The sequence below is a fragment of the Rattus rattus genome, chromosome 11 (genome assembly GCF_011064425.1).
Source record: "Rattus rattus isolate New Zealand chromosome 11, Rrattus_CSIRO_v1, whole genome shotgun sequence".
Taxonomy (NCBI): Eukaryota; Metazoa; Chordata; class Mammalia; order Rodentia; family Muridae; genus Rattus; species Rattus rattus.
This window is the reverse complement of record NC_046164.1, coordinates 13,861,477-13,883,197: the sequence shown is the minus strand read 5'-3', so window position 1 is coordinate 13,883,197 and position 21,721 is coordinate 13,861,477. Positions and strand designations below refer to the sequence as shown.

The following is a 21,721-nucleotide window of genomic DNA, read 5'->3' as shown; positions in this document are numbered from 1 at the left end:
ACAGCATCGGCTGTGGAGGGAGAAAGGAAGTCGTGATGTCGGAAGGGGTAAAATGGCTCACTATGCTCAGAAGGTGGGAGACCTAAGTGCGGTTCAGTAGCCTGATCGTGGTGCTAGTGGAAGGCGGGGCTTCAAGTGGCAAGATGGAGAACAGGCTTGGGAGGGGAAGGAGGAGGGGGCTGGAGAGGGACATCTGCACCCTTCTGTGAGGCCACAGGAGAAAAGCAAATGACCCCACGGTGAGAATAGGTGAGAATAGAAATCTCATCTGCATGGCTTCGAGCTCTGAGAGGGCAGAGGGCAAAGCAAAGCTTAGCCCTGTGCATATAGCAGTCACTCGGAACTCAGTTTTAATCACCCTTTGTTCAAAGATTCGGCAGCCCTAACTGCATTACATCCGGTGCCAACAGGTTGGCCGGGCTGCAGAGAAAATCGGGGAGCTTTGTGGCAGTGTACTTGGCTTCTTAAATTCCTTAGGGACTCAGTCTGCAACATGTAAAATGTGACAATTCATGTCACAGGCGGCCTTAACAACGGGGAGAGAGACAGGCGAACAAGCGCTATGGCAATCAGAGAAAGGGCAAAGTAAATCTTTCTGATTGCTTGTTTTTCTAAGGTGAGATGTTTACTCCCAGAAACTTCCAAGCCATGTGGGTGTTACTGTTCAGGAGAGTCTGCCATGCCAAGGGGACATGAGGGGGGTGGAGGGAGGGAACACAGGGACCCTGAAACTCCCGAAGACATTATCTTTTTTGGGGTTGTTTAGTTGGTCGGTTGATTGGTCTGGTCTGGTCTGATCTGGTTGGGCTAGATCCAGTCTCTCTTAACTGGAGATCGCCATGCCCTGTGCAGGGCTGAGAGGGGCTACACACATGTAACATATGTTACCGAAAACTAGCTCCTAGGGCAATGCCAAAGCGAATGGACTCTTTCTCTGGGCTTTTTAATTATTTCCAATCGTTTGGAAATGGGAGGGAGGGACTGGAGAGTTGGCTCAGAAGTTGAGGGCACCAGCTGTTCTTCCAGAGGAAGTTTCTAAGTGTCCATTAACTCCAGTGGCTGGAGATCTGACACCCTCTTCCGTCTGGCCTTCAAGGGCACCAAGCACACTTAATGCATAGACACATGCAAGCAAAACAGCCGTAACATGAAAATAAAACCGAGTGCCAGGTGGTGATAGTACACACCCTTAATCCCAGAACTCAGGAGGCAGAGGCAGGAAGATCTCCCGATCATCTACAGAGTGAGCTCCAGGACAATTCATCAGCACAGACAGATTCTATCTCAAAACCACAAGAACAAAAAAAAGGAAACATCAGACTGGGAGCAGAGCCTGCAGCCTAGAGTGTATAAGGTTCAACCCCAGACACTGAAACTTTAAAATAAAGAGTTTGGGAAGGGTCATATCTCTCGGCAACACCCTAACTAGGATTCATAGCATCTTTGATCTCATCTCTCTGAGCTTTCTAAAATCTACCTCAAAAACATGAATATCGTGATCGGCCTCTCTTGTCCCACCCCCCAGCATTACAAATTCCTCTTTTTAATACAACTCCAAATTCCACCTTCTTCTTTTTTCTGATATTTTTACATTTATTTATCTAAGGGGTGTGGGTAGCAGGTAACTTTAGGGAGTTGGGTCTGTCCCTCTGACTTGTGAGTTCCTGGGGGGAGGGGAAGGGAAGTGAACATGAGATTTCTCTTGCTTCTTGAAGCCTCTGCCATGGACTATATATTTGAGACACAGGACCGTGTGCCAGGCAGCCCTGACACATCTCCTGAGGAGCAAGCTTTTGAGGTGAGTCTTGGTGTCTGGAGAATCAGGGCTCCCGACACAGAGGCTCTGCTGTAACAGCAGTCTAAATGTAAACTTGTCTTCTTTGGTCAGTGTCACCGTAATGTGACAGTTTCCTCTGATCCCTGCCAGAGTCCTTATGCCAGCGGCAGCTGCAGTGCCAACTGCCTGGCATTGCTGTTGTGTGGTTGTGCCAGTGAAGGGGACGGCGGTGCTGGGGGGGTCAGGCAGACAGAGGGCTCAGGGTGACCCACATGAGTCAGAATTCAGAATCAGGGAGTTAATCTGAGTACCTCTCTGAAGATTACGGGTGTTGGGGAAAGACTCGTAAACTATGTCCAGTGAAGAACCAGAGATGAGTGCCCTCGACCTCCAGAGAGGCTGATGAAGTCCCAGACCTGCAAATCTAAATATAGAAGCTTAAAAATAGTGACAAATCACCCACGGGCATTTTGAGCAGAAGCTGTCAGGACAGCCCTGGACCACAAGCTGCTTTGTTTGATGGTGTGTTTTCTGGGGCTTTGGTTTTTTGGCTGGTATTTATGAGCTAGAGAGCTCGAAGATCAGGTAGAAAATGAGACCTTCCGTTCCCCCAGAGATGCCCTGCTCTGACAACCAGTCTCCACCTGCAGTTACTGGAGCCAGGCAAGGCTCGCAAACACATTTAAGCTCTGACAGAACTTTATGTAAAAAAAATATATATATATTATATGTAATATATGTGTAATGTATATGTAATATATATGATATATATATATACATATATATATATATTTTTTTAAAGCTCAAAGATTGCTGGAAGTGAGGTAGCAAAGAGAACAGGGCTGCCTGTAGCAGCCCAAGAGAAGACTTAACCCCGACTGGAAGGTCTGCTGGGGTGGCGTTAGCTGGAATTGTTTTTTTCACTTTCTGTTCCTTCTCAAAACTGCCAGAAGTACATTTGGTACCAGGATAAGAAATTCCTGTTCCTCCTAGCTGTGTGTGTGCGCTCTCGCTCTCTCTCTCTCTCTCTCTCTCTCACACACACACACACACACACACACACACACACACACACACACACACACACACACCAAGCCACCTCCCAGCCTGGTCCCTAGAGCAGTGGCTGGCCCAGCATGGGAGTCTCCCCTGCCTGGCTGCTCTCCCAAACTTAACTCTGTGTTGTTTCTGTGTCATTGTGTGTGACATTTAGTCCACAGGAACAGAAAGGCAGATAGGGTGGCCGAATGGACGGTTTTGGTTTGGACAATCAATAATACTTAGAAGATATTTTAAGCAGAATTCTTCTTAGGAAAGAAAGGGCCGTGCACCTCGTTACAAACTTAGGTTTTGAACTTGCATTTCTGCCTACTGGTTGCCAAGAGGTACATGGTTTGACCAGGAAAAAAAAAATCATTATTTCTTGTTTAAATCTGTTGTTTGCTCAGACTCCCTGAGAACTCCGCAATCGGCTATTTTCACACTGATTCTGATATTTTTAGTTGCCGAAACCATTAGACTGACAAAGTACGGTCCTCCCCTCCCCCACAGAGGTTCAGGCTACAAACAAAAAAAGGCCTTTTCTCCTGAACCTCGTCTCCTATCTGAGTGAGCATGGCCTACTTTCCGCCTGCACTTCCCCCTCTAACCCGACGACGATGGTGATTTGTCAAGCTCAGTCTAATCTCCTTAATCCCCTTGGCTGAAGGATTTCGGAGTTTAATGTTTTAATCTAGGGGCCTCGGTACTTAAGTAATTAGAGGTCATATCTCTAGCTCTCCCCCTTTAGGTAAAATTACCATGGTTTACTTTTGAGTTCTAATTTATAATTAACAGAATTCTAAGAATGACAGCGGTCAAGCATTTGGAGCTTCGGACTGAATGTGTGAATCGTGAAAGAGCATTCTGGGTTGGCCGTGTTTCTAGCACTCAGTCTCAAGCCTGTGCTTTCCCTAATTATTCACATGCACGGGATATTCTGTGGTGATTCTAAAGAACCCAGAGTATGTGTGTGTATGTATGTATGTATATATATATATATATATATATATATATATATATCAATATTCACAGACCCTTAAATACTTAAAGATGGCTGGCTGACATATAGCCACTGCCTGAATCTGTGAGAAAGTATGATACTTACACGTTTACAGTGTGTATGTACAAGTGTGTTCTGGTGTGAGTAGAATCTGCATTTAAAGTACTCTAGCTAGCTAAGGCCGACACTTGTGGCAGAGTTTGTCGCTTTCCAGAATCTTGGCTAACACTTCCAATTCCCAACATTTTTTTCATGCCTGCGAACTTGTGAGCTTTTGGGAGAGAATTACTTTTCTATTAGTTAATCTGAACATTCTTCTTACAAAACTTTTTTAATTTAATTTAATTTTTTTTTTTACTTAGTCACATAAAAAGCTCTTTCCTGCCAAGAACAATTACTTCAGCACAGGATTCGTAGCTTTATATTCTACATCTCAGCTTCTCGATCAGCCTGCACTGAAAACCCAGAGAAAACGGATGAATCCAAGCGCCTGTGTGCAGTCCATTTTTTGGCAACCTGGCATAGGAAATGGAGTAAGTAGTTATAGGAAAAATACTGTCCGGAGTAGACTAACATTATCCGTTGGCATGTGCGCTCAGTGCTGGGGGGATAGCTCAGTTCTGCTCACAGATCCCACACCAGAAGTCTTGACACCACCACCCTGTTGCTCTGAGAAGCTTAAAGACACTAAAGGACCCTTCTGCACAGGTATCCTAGGCCTCCTCTGGTGTGGGGATCCAGAGCCATGTGTAGCCTCTCCCAGAGTTCTCATCACTGACTACAGCCTGGTCTTCCTAGGTAGTCCTGACTCACAGAGAGATCAGCAGACCTCTCTGCCTCCCTGCTGGGAACAAAGGTGTGACCCATCACACCTGGCCTGTTCTTTCTCTCAAGAGTTGACTATTAAAGCGCTTTGGGTATTAGCGAAAAGTAATTTCCAGACTAAAAAGTGAGGGGTGAGATGCTGAGCTGTGGAAGCCAACGTTGGCTCTGGGAGACTGGGGTAGAGCGGCCAGGAAATGAGCAGGCAGGAACAGACCGGACTGCTAAAATTCATTACCCGCTCCCTGAGGAATTTACAAGAGAACAATAGTCACGAATAAAACAGGCTTAGGTCAGATAATCTCTCGGATCTCTCTGAGACCTTGAACAACGATTTTAACCAGGCTGTGGTTCCTTTACCGATCCATGAGGACCCAAGACGTTTTCATGACCTGACTTGAGCATGTGCTTGGGTGTTGCAGGCATGAGGTCAGTGGGACTGGTTAGATTGGAATTTGAACTCAGCCTTGAGAAAAAGGCTAAGGGCCAATGAGTTAGATCAGTGTGGGTAGCTACCAAGCCTGACAGACCAACCCGACTCCCGTTCCCCAAGGCGGAAGAAGAGAACCAACACCGGCCAGCGACCTTGATGAACACTAGTAAAGGGAAGATCTTAAGTGGTGTTAAAATGAGACCAGAGCCCGGCCTTGTTCTGCCCCAACACAGAACCAAGTGTGTGGAAATCTCCACAGGCTGAAATCACGGGCCCAGCAAGCTCGGCCACCACGGGTCGGTTCTATCCTCAGATTGGTCTCCTTCAGACCACAAGCAAACGCTATTTTCTGAGTCCTCAAATGCACTCATTATTTGAGGGCTCAGTAAAGAAGTCAACATGTTCATTCAAAACCAGAGGGGACCTATAGGGCCTAAGCTTCTCCTCTTCCTTGTCCTGAGGAGCCATTTGGATCCTAAGGGCCCAGAATCCCTTCTTTAAAAAAAAAGGAAGTCAACAGGAGCTCTCTGTGTAGCCCTGGCTGGCCTGAAACTCTGTAGACAAGGCTAACCTCAAGCTCAGAGATTGACCTGCCTCTGCCTTGTGAGTGCTGGGATTGAAGGCGTGAGCCCAGGGTGCCTGGCTTCCTCTTCCGCTTTTCAAGCATTATGAAGGGGCGTTTGGAAAGACAGGGTTGGCAGCACTAGCACGCATAGGAGCAGAGTCTGGATCCCAGTACATGCTGGGACAGCAGAACTGCTCTCTGGTAATCCAAACACACTCCTGTTTGCTAGAGGCAGACCCAGGAGGCTTGGTGATAGACTAGACCTTGATATATAGGGAGGACAGGATTGAGAAGGCTTCGACGTCAACCTCAGACGTCAATGTGCTTGCACGGGCACCCCCCCCAACATCCCTCACTGCACCCCTTCTCCCCACACACGTATGGACACATGTATACACACGTATGGACACATGTATGCACACACATATGCACACATGTATGCATATATCCCATCTACAAATACAGACACCGATAAAATAAAATGTTATTCTCAGACATTACATAAAACTGTAACCCGGTCAAACTCTGAGGGATGGATATGCAAATTAAAATGTCTGTGCAGTAGAAACGCCCTCTACAGCGACAGGTAAGCATTAGACTCACTTCATCTGAGTCTAAATTCAGGACCAGCTAACTGGAAGTCCACGGTGGGGGGACTCAGGAGAACTACCGTCTACACTGGGCAATATGGTGAGAAGAACCCCTCCCCCCAACAAACATCCCTTTCCAGTGAACTAGCAACCTTTCATAACTGTGCGTGAAGTGGTGTATGTGTGCTCGTGAATGCATACATGTACATATATGCGCACTACCTATCTTTTTAACTGCTGTGTGTATGTGTGTGTGCAAATTCCTGCTCAGTCTGATTTTATTTGTACGTTATACTTCTCCAGGTCAAGGAAAAAAAATTCTTCGATTCCTCCGATAATGGCAGCCTTGTGTGTGGTCAGAATTGGGGTTCATGTACTCCCCCTAAAAACTAAAATTGGTAGTAATTTCTCTACAATTAAGATTAGGGAAGCTGGCCAGTAATAGCACACGCCTTTTAATCCCAGCACTTGGCAGGCAGAGGCAGGTGGATCTCTGAGTTGGAGGCCAGCCTGGTCTACAGAGTGAGTTCCAGGACAAGCCAGGGCTACACAGGGGCTGGAGGGCTGGCACAGAGATTAAAGAGAACTGGCTGCCTTTCCAGAGCAGTTGGGCTCAATTCTCAGCGTCTCCACAGTGACGACAACGTGTGTAAGTCTGGTCTTAGAGGATCTGATGCCCTCTTCTGGCCAGGCCTGCAGGTGGTGGGCAGGCAGACACACAAAACACCCAAGTACATTAAAAAAAAAGGAAAGAAAACAGAAAGAGGAAAAAACCCTCAAAAGAAACCCCACTCACCTCTACCGTCTGCGAGGGCATCCTTAGTCTAGCGAGCTTGGCTTTGGCAGGCACTTTAAGGTCCGGTTTCTCAAAGCTTTGCTGACCAAAGTCCTCCAGCGGCGGCTTCAGCTCAGGGGACTCGCTAGGAGCCTGGTCCTGACCATCCATGGGACGGACGTACGCCGTGGGCTTCTGCTGCATTGCGACGCTTTTTGAGGGGAGGGGAGGTGGTGGAAATGTTTGGCAAGGTGGCTGAGGAGGGGCTGCTCCAAGGCTGGTAACTGCCACCAGGCTGTCGAGAGGAGTCTCCTTCTCTTGGGCCTTCACCACCGGGTCCTTGGAAGGCTTGGAGGCATAGCAGCTCTGAGTGCCAGTTCCGCCGCCCTGAGCCTTGCTGGTTGCCTGCGGCCTGGAATGTGCAGGTGAGAGTGGGGCCACGGGGGACGGCAAGGAGGAGAGGAAGGGCGAGAGCTTCCTCTCCGAGTCTCCCTGGGCTCTTCGGTCACACTTTCTGGAACAATGCCCCTGACTGAGGCGATCTTGAGCCGGACGGGGGCCATCGGGCGCACCGTAGATTTTGGCATGGAGACTTGGCACCGGCTCCATCCTGGGCTGTGCCATCTTTGGACTTTGGCTGACGTTGCTGACAGAAAGTGATCCGGGAGCAGAAGTGTGGGTAGGCTGGTGGTAGACATGTGTGCGGAAGGAGCCGGATGCGCCGATCCCCCGGTCGTGACACGAGGGGTATCTGGGCTTCCCCGGCCTGTCCTCAGAGCCGTCCAGGCGGTGAGGGTGGGACTTGCTGCTCAGGAACTCCTTCATCTCTTCATAGTCACCTAGCATGGTCTGTATGCGACTCGACAGCTCATCGCCTTTCGCGGTCTGGAAAAACAGAGACGAGCAGACTCGAGGACTGCGGGAACGGAACCGAAGCGGAGCGATAGTAGCTACATGATTTAAATAATTAATAAATTATCGTGTGATTGATATCAGCAAGCGCAAACCCCTCTCGACTTAGTGCGGGACGCGCACGTTGTTATTAACCCACCTCCCCTGCTGAGGGGCCTGCCAGGGAAACCCAGGACAGAAGATTAACCTTGCAAAAGAAAGACGCACACTTTTGGTAATTCTGACTAACAGTGTTCAAAGAGTTTTCAGATTTTGTTTTTCAAAAAAAACAACACCACCACCACCCCCGGATAATTTATTTTCTCGCTTTCGTGACCCCCGACTGAACTCTCGGTTGCATGGAATGAATTTTGTCATCCGGTTTAATATTGCGACAGGCTGGGCTGTCTTTCTCTCTCTCTCTCTCTCTCTCTCTCTCTCTCTCTCTCTCTCTCTCTCTCTCTCTCTCTCTCTCCCCCTCTCTCTCTCTCTCTCTCTCTCTCTCTCTCTCTCTCTCTCTCTCTCTCTCTCTCTCTCTCTCTCTCCCCCCCCCCCTCTCTCTCTCTCACACACACACACACACACACACACACACACACAGAAAGTACCTTTACCTTGTAGGGCTCTGCAAACAGTGGGGCCTTCTCGGGGAACGCCTCTTTCTCCTGGTGGGCCTCTTGGTTGCGCCTTTCCTTCTCTCTGATTCGAAGCAGGTTTCTGTCTTCATTGTACAAGCTTTTCCAAAGGCCGCAAAAGGAAAAAAAAAAAAAAAAGGTCATGAGTATCCAAGTTTCGTGGTGCACGCACGCAAGTGTGGGAGGAGGCGAGAATAGGGGCCAAGAAGAAGAACTGACGGGGGATGTAATTCCAAAAGGTGCACTGGGATTGCAGAGGGCTCGGCAGTGAGGGGTGCGTGCTGCTCCTGCATAAGGTCTGAGCTTCGTCCCCAGGACATACGTCAGGTAGTTCACCGCTCACGCCTGCAAGTCTAGCTTGGAATCTAACGCCTGCCTTTTCTGGCCTTAGTGGGCATCTGTGGGTGGGTGTGAACACACACACACGAACACATACACGTGCACACACATGTGCACACACTTCCAAATAAAAAAGCGAGAAGGGAAAGCGGGTGGGGCACTGCAATCAGGCTGGGCCAGGGGTTCACACCAGTAACCCAGCAACTGAGGCAGAAACAGGAAGATGGCCGCAAGTTCGAGACAATCCTCCTCTACAGACAGAAGCCAAAAGCTTTATTTCCTAATGAAAAGTCACCAAACACCCAAAACCAGCACTTACTTCATTCCCCAATCAGGGTATCTTAGCATATAAACTTGGAAAGACGGTGTTTACTCATCCCAAGTATAAAGAATGAACAACCCAATTCTAGACGTCAGTTCTATATACTCAGAGTAGCACACAATCCAATTTGAAAATCACATAAAAATGTAACCCTACATCACTAGCTGTGGTGTCAAAGTAGTTAAAATGTACTAGTTGACAGGTCGATTCTGGAAGAAAGCTGATTTCAGCTACATTCAAGCCCCAGTCAGGCCTGCACCATTGGTAGGGCAGCCTGCTCCCTACAAACCTGTGATTTACAGTGAATGAGGGAAATAAAGAATTAGAATGAAATAAAGACGTCATAGGCCTGCTTCTGGGGAATCTGCTAAGACTTCTCACCCAATGCTTTTGAACAAACAGATACAGCCAAGGTATCTAACGTCTTCCTATCTACCCTCCCAGTTCTAGCTCATGTCAGATGGCCTCTCCAGTGCCCTGTTACTCTCCTGCTCCCTCTTCCTCTTCACGGCAGGGCAGGACTCTGGATTTCGGGGTTGGGAGCTGTCAAGACAGGTCTATGTAGCCCTGGCTATCCTGGAACTCTTTACTTACAGTTCTCTGGCCTTGAACTCTGTGAGTTAGGAACCAGGGTGCTCTGACAAAGAGTTCCAGGAAAGCCAAGGCTACACAGACAATCTTAAAAGCACACAAAACAAAAGCAGAGAAAACAAAAACAAAAACCCCCTCCCCCCAAAAAACAAGACCTTGCTGATGCCAAGAGTGTGGAAGACAAAAGGAAGGGCTGAAGGAATGGGCTAGCCAGGGCTACACAATGAGAACCTGTCTCCATACTCCCCATTCAAAATAGAGCTCTGCTCTTCTGCGAACAGCCCCCCTATCTGTCGCCACCGAAAGGGCAGACCTTCAGGTAGTAAAGCTCTCAGTCAGGACTGGGAATGGTAGCCTTGCAGCTAACAGGCTGTTTAATCCCTTGTTTAATTTCCACATCAATTGCACACTCAAGTATCATTAAGCAAAGTAATCCTGTGTGAGATAACAACATCTCTAAGCCGGGCTCAGCATCCGTTAGGTGCCTACACTCTTAAGGCTTTTCAGCTGAACTAATGAGAACTGCTCTAGAAATAACCACGAAAGCCCAAGCAGGTATCTAAAACTAGAGAGCCTCGCACAGGGAAGGAATAGCATTAAATGAAGGTCTCTGGCTAATTAATTAGAAGCCCAGGTGTGGTGGTGTGCACGCCGTTAATCCCGGCACTTAGGAGGCAGAAATAGGGAGATCTCTGAGTTTGGGGACAGCTAGCACTACAGAGAAACCCACTCCTGAAATACATTCAAAATAATTACAAATTCACACCCAACTTTTATTGGCAAACATATGTACTACTGGGACGGTCTTGAGGCAAACTTCCAGTGACTGTAGCTCACTGTCGTGAAGAGACACCTGGGGCTGTTGCAGTCTGGTGGGTCCCGGTCTAGACTCATCCGCTGTCTGTGGTCTCTTTGACCACAGCACAGAGCCAAGCAACCAGTTCCCAGATGCCCGTGGTGAGCTGGGAACCCTATCCAGGCTGCCTTTTTGGCTTTGTACACAAACCGGCTTCTGCCAACTACACCCGGCAGGCTCCTGGTTCGATTACTCAGTACAAATCTGCACTAGATGAAGTGTTCTTGCTGAAAAGGCCCTAGGCAACACTTTTTTCCCCAGAAACTTTTTCCTTGTCCTTTTGCAAGGAGGAGCAAGGTGAATTCCAAAGCAGCTCTGCAGCAGCATCCACGGGATGGGTGGAGCCTACGGCGGCTGCTTTAAACCAAGCACAGGGCAAGGTGGGTTAAGGACGGGCACTCAGATGTGCACATTGTGGGGTCCACACAGTTACAGCGCACAGGTTGGGCCGAGGACAGCGCTGTAGAGCCTGTCCATCCCTTTCCACCGTGTGCGAGCTCCATGCATTAGAGCCGCCGTCATCCTTTCTTTTCACTGTCACCAGTGTTTGCCCTCCAGTACACACATGATATGGGGGCGTGACTGCTGCAGCACGTGAGATCCGGGTTCTGGGAACCGAACTGACGGACTTTGAAATAAGGGGATCTCCTCCCCCATCCCCCATTCCCACCCCCCACCCCCCCCAAGCCAGGAAAGGTCTTATTGATTCTCACTCTGTAATTACCACTGAATAATTACAAGTTAACTATGGCTTTAATTAAAGGCAACCACCTCCCCCCAGGAGAAGCAACAGGCTTTCACTCTAGCACACTCGGGGGGTACGCCATGCTGATATACAAACAGCCACAAGTCCGTGCTGAGGGTGACACACCCTCCCTGTGTGTATCAGAGTAGGGCAGAGGCCTTGTCAGAGCAGATTACAGAGCCCAGGGAGGCCCTAAGGAGGAAGGGCCTGCAAGCTCCTAGGTGAGGCTAGTACAGAGGACAGCAGCTCCAGCCACCCGCCATGCTGGTCTTCGATCCTCCACAGTCCTCAGTCAGCACTGCCCTGGATGCTTCACTTATGTGTTCATTCATATTCTCATTCTCTCTCTCTCTCTCTCTCTCTCTCTCTCTCTCTCTCTCTCTCTCTCTCTCTCTCTCTTCTTTTTTCACTCAGATCTGACAAAGTAGGATTTTTTTTTTAAAGGCCCAATTTCCAAGTCGTCTTATGCTCCCAGTTGCTGGCAGAGCTGCTGGTCTGAGTTACACAGGGAGAGATGAGCGAGGAGTGCTCCCTGCCAATCACTCTTAATTCCTTTCAAGGAGGTCCCTGCAACCCAGGTATCCCTCCCTGGCAGCAGAACAGCCACAGAAGGCATGGCTGGCTCGACCGATACGGCAAAGCCCTTACAGGAAGCTGTTTGAGAGAGGGGCTTCCGAAGGGCATGGGTGCTCTTCCATTTCCAACCCCTGAGCTGCTTACAACCCTTCTTCACATCCTTGTTAAATTCTTACACACTTCCCTGACCCCACAATAACCCCCAGACTCCTAAGTGATTTCTCATATACTCAAGGCACGTGTGAACTTATTTCATGGTCGGGCTGTATAAATAGCCTTGCACCTAAGTGCCTGTGATACGCCGAAAAGGGGGCTTGCAAAGGTTCTTTCTGGCTGGTGAGCCAAGCCACGTTCCTAGATTTCCACTCCAACCCTGCAGTCCTTGTCAGCAGAGGAAAAGACACGAAGCCTCAGACTGGTTGGAGCAGCTGGTTTCATATAAAACAAAATAATAATAAAATTTTAAAAATGTTTAAAAGTGCGTATACAGCCCCGTCTGCAAGCCTGGTTACCCAGAAAACCCAGAGGTTCCACAGAAGTTCTCAAAAACATCCACAGACAGGGAACAACATTCAGAAAGCCACGATCTGGCGTCATGATACTCGGCATCCTGGAGGTTCAACAGAACACAGTGGGAAGTCTTCTAAAGAATACATCAAGTCTGAGGTCCTCTGTCTCCAGAAACCACATAAAAGGCCATGACCCATGCTCCAGCTGACTGTAAAGAGAATGGGGTCTACTTTTGCCTTGGTATTGATGATCACAGACTCACGGTTGAGAGAGGGAGACCCAGAGGGGTGTGTGTGTGTGTGTGTGTGTGTGTGTGTGTGTGTGTGTGTGTGTGTGTGTGTGTGTGTGTCTGTCTGTCTGTCTGTCTGTCTGTCTGTTGGGGGGTAGCCATGCTCTGATCGGAAATTGGACTTTTTTTTTTTTTTTTTTATCCTTATTTTTTTTGGAAGGGGGAGGTCACAAAGGCAGGGGGATTGGATCTGGGAGAATGGAAGGTTCCGGGCCGAGTTCCACAGGGCTGACTACACTCTGGGTTCATGGTGTGAGGTTCTCAAGTGATCGATAATAAAAGTATTACGGGGAAAAAAATCATCTCCACTCCCAAAAAGATGGGGGAAAACACATCAGGCTTCAGTGAGGAGAGAGACAGTTTCTATCTCTACGGAAACATTTATTTTGTCTTCAAAAACATGGAGCTGCCCTGTGTTTAAACAACATTGGGAGAGGTTAACAGTTTAAGGTGTTGACATTTTCCATAAAACCAACGTGTAAAAAAAAGTTTCCAAGTATCGGGGCGGTAAGAACGGAAGCAAGGACAGAAGACGAGTGTAAGTCAGGCAGAATTGTTTCTGCTTAACTTACATCAAAACATGCATCAAACTCTGCTCAGGCTTCTAACAAACCCAAGCTAGAAGGAGAAATGAAGGAAGTCTCAGGCCTCGGGCTGCTAGCACCCTGGGAGAGCATTCACGCACTTGCTTGTGCAGCGCCACACTGCAGAATAAACACCCAGCCAGCAGAGCTGGACGACACCCCACATGTTCTCACTGACAGAACTCCCCACGCTAACTCGGCTTAAGAGGGAAGAAAAAAAAATATCTGAATGAACCTGTGGAAACCTAAAACACACGGGGTGTGCTTCACTTTCTTTCGGAGAGGTGGTGAAAACCCTGAAAAAAACGCAGCTCCAATTCCTCACACCCTCGGAGCACAGTGATTAAGTCAACCCCACGCTGGGCCTGTCATGGCACATTTACTCAAAGGCTTCTCCTTGGGGGCTGGAATGTGTCACCGAGGAGTTAAAGTGCTAAGAAAACCCAACTCTGCAGGCATGGGGGTGGGGGTCCTCTCGTCTCTCTCCTCAGCACTCACTAACAAGGAGCATGAGGAAGGCCTCACACAAAGGCCCAAGCTGGGCTGGAGCCGTGGGGTGGCCTGCTGTGGTGTCCAGCTGAAGAGCCTTCTCCCAGGCCAGAGCTCACAAGCCTTGCCACACTAAACTAGGTTAGTCAATCCGGAATGCTGAATGCCATTCACGCTCCCATGGCAACCCAGGGCCCACAGGGCCGCCTGTGAACAGCTGACTACCCATTTATCACCCCTGACTGCTCACTCCGTGGTGCCTTTCTCTCAAAGATGTCACCGGCTCCCTCTAGAATTAATCTTCAAAAGTTTTAATTCACCTTTATTATCTTCTTCCACACATCTCTCCTGGTAGCCAGGGAAGGAGAAAGAAATGGACCAAGTAGGCTCTGGCTCGCTGATTTAGAGCCTCTCTGCCATTCTGCCTTGACCGTACAAATGGAAATAACTTCTAAGACTAACAGCTCCCAGTGACTTATGAAACACGGACGTCTGTTTGTGTCACAAGTGGATAGACGTGAAGGAACGGGACCTGTGGCTTCTTGTCGTGTGGCTTTAGAACGCTGGGGATTGTTCTGCCTACCTTACCCTGGCATTTCACCTATGGTCCCTTGCTTACCACCTGATAGTTTGAGAACTTGTTTCTTACGTGTTGGCTTTATGGAAAATGTCAACGCGTTTTAGTTTGCCATTAAACCGCATCTCTCCAGATGTTGTTTACAGGCGACAGCTCCATGATTTGAAGGCGAAATAAATGTTCCCAAATACAGAGACTACTCCCCATCCACCCCCAATTTCACGTGTATGGAAAGAATGAGCAAGAGGCTTTCTTGTAATAAAAGTCACTCGGCTAAATCTTCCCAGGTTTTCATACCTCTCCCTTAACCTAAAACACACTACAAACAGCCGGCTGGATCAAGGGGGACTTGGTCCCCAAACACACACTCTTATAACCCAAACTGACAATCCACCACCACCCCCGAGAAGACATCAGGAATTCTATCAGCTGTTTCCCTGGGGCAGAAACAAGGGATCATCTTGTGTTAGGACCCCCACTTCACAAAAGTTCGATCAACCTTGAAAACGCCAATCAGGGAGCCTCTAAGGGTAACACACGGTAGAGAAATTTAAATTCTTGTTATGCACCATAAAGTTTCTTTCGCAGTTTGGAGGCAGTTTGCATACCTTAGACGCACAGCACAAGTTTTAAACTGATAAAAGTTGAATAAAACCCATACCAAAACATCGTGTTGATTTACCTTCCAGAAGAACCTGCCAGATACTTCTGCACAGGTCCTGATACACTTTACATACTGTAAGGAGACTAGGGTAACATGGTGAACTGCTAATGAGGCTCATGGAGCCTTCTCTGCATAACCAGCTTAGTGCCTGGTGTGGTGGCTGGTGCACAGCTTTTATACCATCGCTTGGGAGGCAAAGGAAAGCCGGGAGACCAGGCTAGCCTGCTCTGCACAGTCAGGTTCCAGAGGAACCAGGGTTACCAGAAAGGCTCAGTCTCAAAAAATAACTTTAGAAGAAGTTTTGTTGCAACATTCTCTTCACACAAAAGATATTCATGGGGTTGGGGATTTAGCTCAGTGGTAGAACGCTTGCCTAGCAAGCACAAGGCCCTGGGTTCGGTCCCCAGCTCCGAAAAAAAAGAAAAAAAAATCCGTATACTATTTCAGCAGAGTACACACACACACACACACACTCTCTCTCTCTCTCTCTCTCTCTCTCTCTCTCTCTCTCTCTCTCTCTCGGCAAAACAAAATGGGAGTAAAGAAGAAATATCGTGATTAATATTTTGCCGAGCTCTGAACAGTAGATCAGCCCCAGATTGTTAACCAAATAATTTTAGATCCTTGTGTATGAAGAAGCAAAAGCTCACAGTAAAAACAGAGAACAGGATCCAAAGTCCAAGCACCAGGGCTGGTGTTTTATGACACATTGTTTCTCTTCGGAATACATGGAGATACATGTAGAGAGGCGGTGTTATTCATCTGCAGTAGAGAAGCATAACCACCTGCCTTTTTACTAAGCGGGCTTATGGTGATGTTCTACCCAGCAGAAACGAGAGACTAAGGATGGGAAGAAAAGCTAGGTCTGCTGCTCCGCAGGAAACAAGTCTCTGCCTTCCAAACATATCAATAAAAGTGAAAGAGGAAAAAACAAAACAAAACAAAGAAACAGGGCTGGAGCAGTGACCAAACAGTTAAAAGCACCAGCTTAACTCTAGTTCCAAAGAATCTGATACTTTCACCTCCCATGACACTGGGCACGCACATGGTGCACAGGGATACGTGCAGGCAAAACACCCACACATTAAAAAAATAAAAAACAAAACAACCACCCTAGGGCTAGAGAGGGCTCAGCAATTGGGAGTGCCCAACGCTCTTGCAGAGGACCGAGGCTTAGCTCCCAGCGCCTACATGGTGACTAACAACGATCTGTAACTTCTGTTCTGGGAAGCTCAATGCCTGCTTCTGACCTCTGTGGGTACCTGGCATGCATGCAGGCAGGACACTGGCACACGCTGAGGAAAATAAATCATGCACATACACACCTGTGTGTGTGCACATGCACACAAGAAAGGCTACTATGCAAATAACAGTGGAAAGCGATAACTTCTAATCGCAATGTTTTGGCAATCTGTAGCTAGAGGTTAATAAAATAGCTGTTGTTGTTGTGGTTATGTGAAGGGTGATAATATAACTGAAAAGTTACAGAAAATCCTGTCTCTGTGTGAAGGGTGGCCCCATAACAGCACTCTGCCTGCAGTAAACTGAAGAGCCATACATAATGAAAACACCCTCCCTTGAAGATGAAGCTGGGCGGGCAGTCGTCGTGCACGCCTTTGATCCCAGGAGAGCAGGTGGATGTGGAGTTCCAGAGGCCAGCCTTGTCTACAGACTTCCAGGACAGCAAGGGCCACACAGAGAAACCCTGTCTCAAAAGCAGTAACAATAGGAAGGAAGGAAGGAAGGAAGGAAGGAAGGAAGGAAGGAAGGAAGGAAGGAAGGAAGGGGGAGGGGGGAGGGGAGGGGAGGGGAAGAAGGGGAAGCAGGGGAAGGGGAAGAAGGGGAAGAAGGGGAAGGGGAAGGGAAGGAAGGGAAGGGAATGAATGGGAAGGGAATGGAAGGGAAGGAATGGGAAGGGAAGGGAAGGAATGGGAAGGGAAGGAATGGGAAGGGAAGAGGAAGAAGGAAAATCTGCTACTCAGCTGAGTGTCCCTGCCTTCCCCCCACTCCCCATGAAAATAACATTGTACAGTTAAGACAGACATTGCTGGTGGTTTCCCAGGAACAACCAGAACCCTGGCCTCACCTAACTGTGTCGTTCTTCTCACTATTCAACTGCGCATGAAGGGCACAGTATCACAGGCCTAGAAGATAATAAGGCTGACTGAGTTGGCCTCATTACAGCCGTGAACTGAAAGAGTCCTGCCTGTGGTCACAGCTAAGAAAGGACGGCACGCGACCTTTGGGTCCTATTATTTTTAAACACTTACTGCATTTAGTTCGCCGCTTTTCATCTCTGGAGAAGCAAGTTAACGCTGGAACACTGAATCTGATATGCAAGTGAGGTACTGTCTGTTCTCGACACTGGGGTGCAGAGCCAACCAGCTGCTCTCCTGGGCTCCCCACCTCCACAGAGCTGCCTCCCGGATCTTTTAAACTCCTAACTCCTAAATCTTATTCATCCCCCACGGAGGCCCCAGCCTCCTACAGGATCTTGCAGCTGCAGAGGGAGGGTAGTGGCAGCAAACATGACCTCCTGTGAGGATCTGAGGAACCAGTCTCCGGGATCCTCATGTCACCTCTCCAAGCAGGGCTCCAAGAGCGGAGAGGCAGGAGAGCCCAGGTATAAGCTCTCCTCATTGTCATCACCAGACTACATTTGCTGTTGGGTTGACAGCTATTGGAACTAGATAGACTCTGAACAGCCGAGGGCGGTCGTCTTATCCTAGAAGCTTTGAGGACACAGACCCCTCCTGAGGGAGTCGTTCCTAGCACCGAGCTACACAACCCCTCAGATCTGACTGACTGATTCTGATCTGATTCTAGTCAGACACCGGTCAACCACTGAGAAGGATTCTGCAGGATTCTGCCTCCCTGTAAGGTGACAAACTGTGATTCACTGTCTGATACCTAAAATGGGTCTTGCCAGCAGATTGCTCTGCCCATGAAATGACTCAAACCTACAAGGATGCTGACATCACCCCTTCCCAGATGCCCCAGGGGAGCCGCTGAGTAACTCCGTGTGCTCAGTGGAGGCTGAGAGGAAGTTATCGGCCGACCACAACCGCTAATTCAACATAAAACTGTACTATACAGAGGGGCAAGGGAAAAAGATGTTTGGGTAAGATTTCATGGCAAACATATACTTATTTTTTAAAATCGGCAGACTCAGGATAATGCTTATGTGTTATGTTAGGGGCGGAGAGAGGGGTCTGCACTTGTCAAACTTAAGGACCCAAGTTTGAGCCCCAGAAACTCACATGCTGGTGGGAAAAGAGATCCCTGTGAATGTTCTCAGACCTCCATATGATGCCGTGGCATGTGTATACCTACAAATATATACACAATGGGTAGATGGATGGACAGACGGACAGACAGACAGACAGATGGATAAGTAATTCCAATGTTATGTTTAGGGCTAAAACTCCAAAATTCCACCCAAAACTAGTCAACAGAGGGAAGGACATAAAGACATTAAACAACAGGACAAATGATATAACAGGTTCCCCTCCATGGCTCAGAGCCTACAGGCCTTGCCTGTGCTTCAGGGGCCAGAAGCTACAAGCAGCAAGTCTAAAAGCCCAGGGTTTGAACTTCCTCCCTGTGAAAGACATTCTGCACGGCACGACATGCCCTCCATCCAAACTCTCTCACTGTTCACGACACGTACCACTCAGTGTGCAGATCCAGGAACCTGCCCAGGAGGCCCCGTCTCCAGCACGCTCACCTTAATGGACACCTCCTAGATCCAGCAAACCTCCAGAAAAGCCACACTGGTGTTCTTTCCAGCTCTGAAACAAGCCCAGCCGTGCCCTATCTGGACGCCCTGGGCCAGGAGCTGTCTCTTCTCAGTGATATCTCACGGCCTAGATCTGCACGTGGCTTACCTCAGAGACTCTCTAGCTCTTTCTTCACTGTGCTTCAGCTCTTTCAATTACTATCTAAAATTAACTTGTCCGACATCTTATCTACTCGGTGATCCTGTAATTCTCAATCCAGCGCTAACTCCCCGGGCGACCCAGGCACTGGGAAAAGGGACTGCCACACGCCTGTTCTGTGCTCAGTTGAAAATGAGTTCACGCCCACGAACAAAACATGCATTTTTAAAAAGATGCCTTTTCACAAGATAATTTTCATAACAACAGGCAGTGATAAGATCCATTTTTGAGATGTTTAATACAGCAACAAATATTCAAGAGAATACAAGAGAATACAAGAAAAAGAACAAATATATTCCCAAATTCACTTATATAGCACGCGACTGCTAAACTACACAGTGATTGGGTGACCAGATGAGCGTCTTTCCTCCCGAGAAATTATTCAAAAGCAAATTTGTGTTATTGTTGCTTTAAAACTAGCTCTACAGCCCATTAAAAAGAATTAAACATGTTAAACATTAAAGGATTTTTTTTTTTTTTTTTTTTTTTCTGAAACAGGGTTACTTTATACAGTTCTGCCTGGCCTAGGACTCCTTAAGTAGACCCAGGCTGGCCTTGAACTCAAGTAGCTCCGATTGTCTCTGCCTCCGGAATGCAAGGATTAAAGGTGTGAAACCATGCCAGGCCTAAATATTTTTTAGAAGAAGCTATTTCTCACTTGTTAGCTCCAGATAACCACAAACATTAACACCACGCGGAAGCTGGGACGACACAGGAGCTGCCAATCCAAAGGAAGAGTCCCTCCCAAAAAATGAACTTCCAGCACGAATTCCAGAAAACCCATTGCACCATGTCCAATAAGGAGACGTCTGAAGTGAAGCCAGCTTACTAACACAGCCTCAGCCAGGACAAAGGCTCACCACTGAGCCCTTGCTACCCAGCAGCAGGAAGCAACAGGAAAGACTTGCTCCAGGAAAATGAAAAGAAAACGCAGGGTCTGTGTTTCCATAACAGTGGGGGAACAATGGGGTTACATGGAAGCTGTTGAGGGGTAATTTGTTTCTCTACGTCCTCGGGGATAAAGTGTGAAGAAACACTGTATCTTTATCAGCGAGCAGAGACTCACCAAAACGGCTTTCACGCTGACTGCAGCAGCGGCAGCCGCAGCAGCAGCAAGAGCGATAGTGTTCCTACTCCACTCCCAAAACTCAAGTCACGCAGGGACTGGAAACTGGAGGGTTCTCCATCCACCTCCTGAACAACAGAAGCGCTCCGAGCAGGGACCAGGGTCAGTTGTATTTTCAGAGTTAAAGATACTGCTGTGGATAGGTACAACTACACTAAAAAGAGAAACTTCCTAAGTTTTACTTTGTTGCTGTTAGTTTTGCTTTGTTGTCCTTTAAATCAGACTCTGGGCAAACACAGACAAAGCCTGGAGCACTCATCCTATTTGCATATCATACAAAGCGGAGAACCAACGTTCAAGAACTAATTGTCCATAAAGACGTTTTATAGAAACCCTCCACATTTCTTTCCTCTGCATCCCGCCTGTATTTACCTCTCCCTTTAAAAACCTAAATTCGAGAACTAATTGTCCATAAAGACTTTTACACGAACCTCCGGCATTTCTTTCTCTCTGCATCCTGAGTGTATTCACCTCTCCCTTTGGGAATCTAATTATCCACGCCACACGAGTTCTCACAGAATGTTTACTGTTGTAAATACCAGATTCCCTCTCAGTCCAAGAAGGAAGAAGACACACACTCTTCCCCAACAGAGCTGGAAACGTTGCTGGTGCTTCCTAGGGCCACGGCAACAATTACATGTTTCTAAATATTCTCATGTTCACCCCCCACCGCCCGCTGTAATTGGCATCTCCTTAAAGCTGAACAGTGAGTTACTGTTTTTGTGGAGCAGACTCCCTTCATTTAACCTCTGCTATGTGGTGGTGTGAGCTTCACACAGCTTGCTGGGATTCCTTGGGCTGGACTTTAGCCCAAACATCAACATTTACATGCAGAATATATCACCCTTTTCCAAGTACAGGCAACAGACCATTCACTTGCACACCCACGAGGGGTATTTATTAATCTTGACAAAGCATCCTACCGTTGTCACGGAGAAACTAAAATCTAAAGGCTCACAACTAGAAGAGACCGCACTGAAGGATTCTTAAGATCCCTGCCCTGAATGGTGTGCAGCAGTCACATCTCACCTCCTTCAGAAAAGCAGAAGCTCTTATGGGTCATAAATTACCAAAAAGCAAAGATTCAAAACTAATTAATGTGCTATGATAAGTTATTTTCAGCCCGACTGTAAAATACTTGTCTTCGAATACAAAGGCATCTTGAATATTATTCATTTCACTTAAACTTACTCAGACCCATAAATGATCTATAGTTTCCTGTACTTTTTAGTACTCAAGCCTCAGGGTGACCCACAGAAAATCCACTTATTTCCAGGAAATATTGACTTTTTTTTATGTGCCTAAGGATATAAGATTCTATACCCTGGAGCTACGGAACGAGATGCAGGCCTTGTAGAAGAGGTTAGTTACAAGAGGTTAGTTACAATGTTGCAGAATGAGGAGGAAGGAACTCAGAAGTAGCCCTGAGAAGCCTGAATGATGTGCTGACATCATTCAGATGCTGACATCTGGACTGTATCTTAGAAGATGAGCAGAAGTTTCCAGGCAGGGAAGGGACCCTGTGACCTCCCCCGTGAGGAGTGATCATTCACTCCAGACTGTTTTTGTACCTATCTCATTCCAAC

General features: G+C 47.7%; 1 protein-coding gene across 1 annotated transcript in view; it reads right to left on the bottom strand.

Annotated features, from left to right (window-relative positions):
* Aff1 (AF4/FMR2 family member 1) overlaps positions 1–21,721 on the bottom strand; it is a 159,641-nt gene that overhangs the window by 59,552 nt on the left and 78,368 nt on the right. Inside the window, exons 3-4 of the mRNA XM_032916179.1 lie at positions 8,509–8,629; positions 7,025–7,888 (exon numbers count right to left, since the gene is read on the bottom strand). Of these exons, the coding sequence (XP_032772070.1) occupies positions 7,025–7,888; positions 8,509–8,629 (985 nt within the window). The remainder of the gene's footprint in view (positions 1–7,024; positions 7,889–8,508; positions 8,630–21,721) is intronic.